Source organism: Rosa chinensis, chromosome 1 (assembly GCF_002994745.2).
Source record: "Rosa chinensis cultivar Old Blush chromosome 1, RchiOBHm-V2, whole genome shotgun sequence".
Taxonomy (NCBI): Eukaryota; Viridiplantae; Streptophyta; class Magnoliopsida; order Rosales; family Rosaceae; genus Rosa; species Rosa chinensis.
Window position 1 is genome coordinate 27061866 of NC_037088.1, and position 8245 is coordinate 27070110.

Consider the following 8245-nt stretch of genomic DNA (forward strand, 5'->3'; position numbering starts at 1 on the left):
TCCAAATTAGAATCATTTTACAACTTAGTTGATCATTATTATATGCTTTTAAGAAATACTGTGTTGATCTAATTATCTGACACAATCAGATGAGTAAACTGTTTATATATATATATATATAAGCATGGACAATCCTTCATAGGATGCTTAAGTATAATGAACGTTTCGGATCATAGGCTCACATTACATGGTGGTCCTATAATGTGATTCTTACTTTAGGGTGAGAAATGCTGTCATTTCCATTATTTCGAATTTTGTTTCCTGTTATTCCTCTTCTTGCTTCTTCTTTCTTTTTCTTTTTTTTCTTTTTTTGTGGAAAGCATGTAGACCTTGTTTTTAGTTATTCAAAACCATCTTACAGCATGTCCCAGATTATATTGGCATTATTGTAGTGACATGAGTCAAATTTGATCTTTTCAGGCCGTGCAGAAAGGTGACACCATTTTTATTGGTCAATACCTCTTTACAGGAAGTGAAACTACTTCTGTATGGCTGGAGGTATGCATTTTAAGCAATATAAATCCATTGTGAAGTTGTTTGTTGATAAGAAAATCTCATTTTGGAACTCAAATTTTGGCATGTCAATTCAATGCTTAGACAGATGTAGGTATCCTCGTCACTTGATTAGAAGTTAGAACAGGGCAACAGTTCATTAGCTCATACTTCTGCTGTATGCCCATTTCAAATCAAACTTATTACCTACAGGAAACTATGAGAATGTATTTATTTGATGATGTTTAGATTCTAGATAGGCATGGGGAAAAACTCTGTTGTTACTGCAACTGCCTAAGGACTCCAAAATTTATGTTCTCAAGCAGTCAAGCCAGACTACTGCTTGTTGACCTTATCTTACCATCCTTTATTAGTTTATTTCCATCTGTACTGCTGTCATATGTCTCTTGATGGACAACCTCTTTTGGTCAAAGAAACAATAATAAATGTAATTTCTAAGGTCTTGTGTCAAAATGCAGGTCACTGAGGTGATTGGTGAGGATGTGGTTTGTCTCATAAAGAACTCTGCTATCTTGGCAGGGTCGATGTATACTCTGCATGTTTCTCAAATTCGTATTGATCAGCCTACACTGACCGATCTAGATAAGGAGGTCAGATTACCTTTTTGTATCAAATACTTTGTCTGCACAGCATTCAATGTTTAAGTTGTTAAAACTATCATGCTTACCCATGCTGACAAACAAATTGTCTAGTTGTATTTGAAGTGCATCTCATGGAGATCCTACACTTTTTAGTATACCGGATTTTTTGACTTGCTGATGCCGGTTTTTATGCTGTCATAGTTTTCTGAAATTAGTAAATTTTTATTCTTTGCATTGCAATTTCAGAAGGCACATTTGGACCTAGTAGTTAGTTAGATGTGTTTGGATTGGTGAGAGTTTCTGTTTAGAGTTTTTCATGCTGGTTGGTAGACAGATGCTTGAAGTGATCCCTGCCATTTTGGAGTCTTTAGCTGGAAAACAATCAGATTTTTTTTTTTTCGAAAGTAGTTAATAGGGAAGGATGGATGATTAGCTTATTTAGGCAATTTTGTCAAAACATTTTGTACTGAACCTTTTGTGTTTTTCTTTGTGGGTGTACCTTGGATTGGATGACTTCTGGTCAATTTTATTTTTATTTCTTATATTTTCATAAAATACAGGTTCAGGGATTTCATTCTTTGAATGTCATCACTCATTACTTATCAAAGATTGCTTGTGTACCTCTTCATTGTATTTGACTGATAGTGGATCCTAGTTTATGTGCTTGTAATGAAAGAGTTTGATAACACGATTTATTAAAATTTTTGCTAGATCAGTTTTATCGCCTCGAAATCTAATTGGAGCAAACTCTGTGACTAGAACTGGATCTAGTTTCCATAAACGAAGATCTTATTATTCCATGTATTCCTTATATACTGCTTTCTGTTTTGACATTTTGATAACTATCAGGTCATAAGAACGTGGGGTGTTCGTAACAATATTGACTTCCTCTCATTGTCATACACCCGTCATGCTGAAGATGTTCGCCAGGTAAGGACTTCCTACTAATGTTTTCTGTTTGGTATGGTGTTCTTATGGCATTAGATTGATGAACTGGTTAATGATATTCTGTTTCCTTTCTATTCTGATAATTCAAAGCAAAGAAGCATTTCTGTATCATTTAACATCGGCCTTTTCTTGCTGTTATGCAGGCCCGTGAATTTCTTTCGAAGTTAGGGGACATGAACCAAACTCAGATTTTTGCTAAAATTGAAAATGTTGAGGTCAGTGTTTGAACACAAAAACTAAAAGTACTATTTTTACCGTCCTTTGTTATATTTCATTGTTAACCCACCCCCCCCCCCCCCCCCCCCCCCCCCCCTCTCCCCCTCCCCCAGACATGTGGGTTTCTACAGTTTTGGAGATTTCTTAGTATTTATAATTTATAATCTAGGCAGTAATGGTGGTTAGGGACTTGGGGAGGATGATATTATGTAATGTTTTCTAAATTTCATACTCGTGGATGGTTTGAATGAGTTTATGGTTTCTTCTTTTCATTTCTAGGGATTAAAGCATTTTGATGATATCTTACAAGAAGCTGATGGAATTATCCTCGCTCGCGGAAATTTGGGAATAGATGTTCCACCGGAGAAGGTAACCAAAAATCAGTAGTATTTTGGTAATTATTACTTTTGGATGAAGACTTTTGTGGTCATCTTGTTCTATGTCTTTTGCAAATGTGCTCATAGTTATGCAAGTATATGAAAATATCCTTGTAGAAGTACAAACAATTTTAGATGATGCATTCATTCTGTGACTTAAGTGAGAACCGTGTTTCACTTGTATGTGGTCCCTTAGCATATTGTAGATAGCAAATTTGTAACCTGCTACTGTGTGAATTGATTATGGTATAGTTGCAGAAGTTATATTCCAATTTGATGTATTCTCGAGAGAGAAAAATAGTTCCTTACTAAATGTAGAATTCCATTGTTAACAAAATGAAATCACATGCTCCAACCGCGCATGTAACAAAGACGGAAATCACATGCTACAACTGCGCATGATTGCATGCTTAGGTGAAACATGGATGTTTGTCTGCAACTCTGCATAACTTTTAGTTGGAGATGACTTTTTGCAGAGTCGTGAATATCCTGGTAACAGTCTTCTTGGATCTTCCAGGTGTTCTTGTTTCAAAAGGCTGCTGTTCACAAGTGCAACATGGCTGGAAAGCCAGCAGTGGTGACTCGAGTTGTAGACAGTATGACAGACAACCTAAGACCTACTCGTGCTGAAGCAACTGATGTTGCCAATATAGTACTGGATGGTAAATCTCTCTTCTGGCTTATGTTGGTTTTCGTTACTTTTTAGGACACCAGTGTCTTATCGCTGATCTTGATGCCATATTGTGCTCTTTTATGCCATAAATGGATGGTCATTCTGCTGGTGTTAGTAACCATATAAAAAAAATGGATTGTAATGTTATTGTTGCTTGAGCTTTCATTGAAAAAGTAATTCTAGCATTTATGTAAATATGTCATGTGCCAGTTGTGATCTTATATATCTATATTTCAATACTATCTGTGCAGGAAGTGACGCAATTCTTCTAGGTGCAGAGACCCTGCGGGGTTTGTACCCTGTCGAAACCATCTCCATTGTTGGAAAGATTTGTGCCGAGGTAATTGGATTTGTCTGGTTTTAAAGCATACCAATGCTGCTTTCTTTGGATTAAGTTGCAATAAAATGATGTTCTTTCTTAAAAATTTCCATTATTTGCAGGGCATTGCTTTAAAGTTTCGTCAATTTTTTTTTTTTTTAATTCGTTTGTTTCATTGGCTCTCCATAGTTGTGATTCAAAACTCAATCATGTTTGCATAACGACCGATGTTACAACAATGGTGCGGTATTATCTTCCTGATCTAGAAATGATTTCTAGTATAGACGCTAGTCCCTTCTAAAGGTTATGGTTCTAGTTATATGCTGAACGGTGGTAATGTTTTCCTTTTCCTCTCTTGTGAACTTCACCAATTTAAAGTAGGGTATATAAGTATACATTTCATATGTTGGTTTTGGCTGATGGTAACATTTCATGTGCAGTACCTTTGTCTTTTGGTCAATATATTTACTTTTTCAGACGGTCCTAGCTTTCTTTGTGCTTATTAGCATGGATGTTTCATAGGGATGGTTTATAAAAATTAAAAATTAAAAAATTAGATAGTAATTCATCTCCGCAAGTGTTACATTGGTTCTAATAAATTATATTGATCGAAATGTTTTCTGCAGGCTGAGAAAGTCTTCAACCAAGATCTGTATTTTAAGAGGGCTGTCAAATATATTGGAGAGCCAATGACCCACTTGGAATCTATTGCTTCCTCTGCGGTAAATTTGTCCGTTCAATGTTTTCCATTTTTTAAATCTTTTTCATTGTATTATTTGCCCGAATCCTAAAGAGGTGTTTTGCTAATTGAAGCATGCTATGAAGGAGAAGTTGTATTTTACTATGATAATCAAACATAATTCTCTTGTTGTAGGTACGTGCAGCCATTAAGGTGAAGGCCTCAGTGATTATATGCTTCACTTCATCTGGAAGAGCTGCAAGGTGATTTTGTCTTCTCTTTTTCTATATTTATTTATATGTATATTAAGAATTTAAGATGCAATTCTTAAGGAGTAGGTGGTTATAATTTATGAGGATATTTTATTCATACTTTAATGACAAAGGTCCTAGGTATTTATGATGTTAATGCAAATTAATTGCAATTTCTTATGCTTAATAGTTTTGATGTAGGTTGATCTCAAAGTACAGACCAACAATGCCTGTGCTTTCTGTTGTCATCCCTCGGGTTAAGACAAATCAGCTCCGATGGACATTTTCTGGTGCTTATGAGGTTTGTTACTGACTTTCTTATATTTTGTTTATGTGCTAGAAAATGCCACCAATAGTTTTATCCTGTTGAGACATAATCCTAGAATTGATCTGCAGTTCATTGCCTTTAATTCAAGGGTATCCAAGCATACATTTCAGTTTTTAAAATTAGAAGGCTTTGTGCATGTGGAAACAAGAAGAGGTCTAGTTCTGTCTTGTAGTGCTCTCACTAATCTCATTTTCTATGTTGGATGTTTTCTTCCTTCCTTTGGCCTGATTTTTTTGAATAGTTTTCTTTAATTAAAGGAAATCTATAATTAGTCCTTTCAAATCATTTTCAACGATACTGTTAGTTCCCTGTTCTCTAATTTATGACTGCACTTGTCGGCTCCGCGTCCACTGAAAGTCGAAAAAACTTCGTCATCGTCAGCATTTGGAAATGATTGTAGTTGGATAATTGGATGGAGAACTGAATTGGAATGGTGTGTAGAGATGTCTTATGGACTCATAGTTGAGGACAGAAAACACTGATTTGCAGAAATCTCTGTATTCGGTTAAGCTTTATTTCTCTATGGATATATTCTTGAACTAGACTCTACATTGTTTCTGGTGAATCTTTGGCAGGCAAGGCAATCACTTATTGTCAGAGGTCTTTTCCCAATGCTTGCAGATCCTCGACATCCTGTAAGAATGTTTCTGTTTAAGAAAACCTTTTAGTCAGCTATATGTTGGGAAACAAAATTAATATGTTGTCTCTTATTTCAATATTTTGTCTTAACAACTTAACATGAAAAATGATAGATGTTTCACATTTGATGCCCCTATATATCCTCTCCTGTTTGAGGTCTCTCTCTTTCTTTGTCTATCTCTATCTTTAGGAAAACATCTGAACATAGGAACATACTGAATGCATACAAGGTGGTTTTCCTGATCTTGCTTTTATTAAAATTGATCAGACTTAGGTTCCACTTTGGCCTAGAAGTACCTTTTATAATCGTGATATTGCATCTGTTCTGCATTTCCAGAAATCTAGGCAAGGCTGGTTTAAATTTCCTTCTTGATTAGTACAAAGTGTGTAAGATTTATCCAGCTTTAGCAAAATTGATTACCATGTGTCAAGATGTTAATATTAACAGGAAAATTCTACTATGTGTTAACGTATGACATGCATACAATTGCCTTAAAAGTGGTAAAATGAGTCCTCAAAATAGTAATATTAGTCCTCAAAGTAGTAACACATGAGTCCTTAAAGTGGTAAATTTTCTTAGTTACCATATGAGTCCTCAAAATAGTAATATTAGTCTCAAAGTGGTAACATGAGTCCTTAAATGGATAAATTTTCTTAGTTTACCATATGAGTCCTGAAAATAGTAATATTAGTCCTCAAAGTGATAACATGAGTCCTTAGAGAGGTAAAAATAGTTGATGTATGAGAAATGTTAACATACTATAGTTTTACCCATATTAACAGACTGTTTCTTCTCTTTGAAATTGGTGAGAAAAAAAAAATCAAGGGAGGTAGTATTTAGTGGCACCAATAGGTAGGCTATCTTCTGGAGACTGTATCGTTTAATCCTAGTAAGGCATATGCATATTTCACTAGCTGAATTATTTTCCCTCCTGTGAAATCGATGGGGACACTATTGTCTATGTCAACCCTGCAGGCCGAGGCCACCGGTGCAGCAAATGAGTCAATTCTAAAGGTTGCTTTGGATTTTGGCAAAGCATCTGGTGTTATAAAGCCTCACGATCGTGTTGTAGTATGCCAGAAAGTTGCTGATGCATCTGTGGTGAAGATACTTGAGCTGGAAGAGTAATATCGATTATGGAACCCATCTGCATATGTGTACAAGTTTTGTTGTAGTCTCTCTCCGTTGTACCATTTTGCTTTTGCCAGAATGTTCAAGTAGACGGATGCATGTATAAGAAATTCTATGCCCGCTGGATTATTGACTTTCAAGTTAAAGTACTCGGAATTTGTTTACTTTGTTTCAGCTGCTGGTGCGTGTTTTGTACACATTTGTACTAAAGTTACCCAATTTTTCAAGATAAAAAAGATGAAACTCTTAATTTGTAACCATTCGAAAGCAAAACAGATGAATCCAACAATGATGGGGATATATATGACACTGTTTTTCCAGACTTGTCAATGGACAGGATATAGAGTGGATCATTTAGTACAAATAAGTTCATCCGATTCGATCCAATAATTCGAGTGGATCATTTAGTACAAATTAATTAATCTGATTTGAGAGTGAATAGCTTTCGTTGGTAAACCCAACCGCAAAGGGACGATGTTGCAAGGGTCTAGTTGACAAGAGAAGCATATGAAGGAAAAGAAAAAGGGAAAATTTTGCAAACAGTACACTAAATAAAGGCTACTAATGTAAAGCTCCAAACAAAACATTTTGGTACATGAAATCTGAAACCTGACTCACTATTCATACACGCCGTTAATTCTATGTCATTAATCATTTGTTCAAGGGTAATTTAGTACTCTTTGACTCTCTCCTCTCCACAGACCCAAGTCACCCACCACCTCCAATTAAAATTTCAAATAGATTTGTGGAGGACAACGGTGCCGAGTTCGGCCGGTGGGATTGATCGGAACAACAAGAGCTCTGAGACTCCAGTGGTCTTGAATGTCTACGACCTCACCTCACCCCTATCAACAATTATTCAGTTTGATTCAATCTCAGAATATTTCGCTCCAGTATTGAAGGTCTAGGTTTGTTTTTGTTCTTCATGTTTTAGTGATCTGGGTGTGGTTGTCTATTGGTTTTCAATGTTTACAATGGTTCTAAGAATAGGAAAACAATACTGGGAATTGTTAATTATGATGGATGCATCTATATTTTGGGCCAAGATCGGTAATTTAAACCTTGATGTATAATTCAATGGAACACAAAGTGGTTGAAATAGCCCCAGATTCTAAGGTGGAGCCGTATGGATCTTCTGGGTCTTGAAGTTTTCCCCTTTTACAAGTGATTTAGTTTATGGGTCTTAGTTCATATTTTTCAGTATTGGTTTTCTTCTGGGACTTCTTTGATCTTCTGGGATTGTGGGGTTTATGGGTGCAGTTACTTTATAGTGAGATGAGTTTGAGCTGAGGAATAGAGAAGAAAATCTTGTGGAGTTGTTTAGAGGTTTTGATCCTTGGTCCAGCCAATTACGGCACAGAGAGGTCGGGGAGCAGTGGCTAGGCAGTTGGCGAGGTGGCGGTCAAGGTCTTGGGCCGCTTGGTGGCGGAGCGGATCGGGGAGAACTGGACAAGATGGGTGAGTTGGAGGATTTGGGCGAGTGGATTTTGGAAAAAGATTAGGGGATGGTGGACGACGGAATGACGATGGTGGTGTCATAGTGGCGGGAGAGGAGGTGGTTGTAGAGGTCCATTCATGTGGCAGAAACT

General features: G+C 36.4%; 1 protein-coding gene across 1 annotated transcript in view; it reads left to right on the forward strand.

The window, feature by feature from the left end:
• LOC112193127 (pyruvate kinase 1, cytosolic) overlaps positions 1-6830 on the forward strand; it is an 8546-nt gene extending 1716 nt beyond the window's left edge. Inside the window, exons 5-16 of the mRNA XM_024333166.2 lie at positions 421-498; positions 972-1103; positions 1944-2024; positions 2186-2257; positions 2538-2627; positions 3153-3297; positions 3560-3648; positions 4254-4349; positions 4502-4569; positions 4759-4858; positions 5461-5520; positions 6501-6830. Of these exons, the coding sequence (XP_024188934.1) occupies positions 421-498; positions 972-1103; positions 1944-2024; positions 2186-2257; positions 2538-2627; positions 3153-3297; positions 3560-3648; positions 4254-4349; positions 4502-4569; positions 4759-4858; positions 5461-5520; positions 6501-6653 (1164 nt within the window). The 3' untranslated portion in view covers positions 6654-6830. The remainder of the gene's footprint in view (positions 1-420; positions 499-971; positions 1104-1943; positions 2025-2185; positions 2258-2537; positions 2628-3152; positions 3298-3559; positions 3649-4253; positions 4350-4501; positions 4570-4758; positions 4859-5460; positions 5521-6500) is intronic.
• The last annotated feature ends 1415 nt before the right edge of the window (positions 6831-8245 follow it).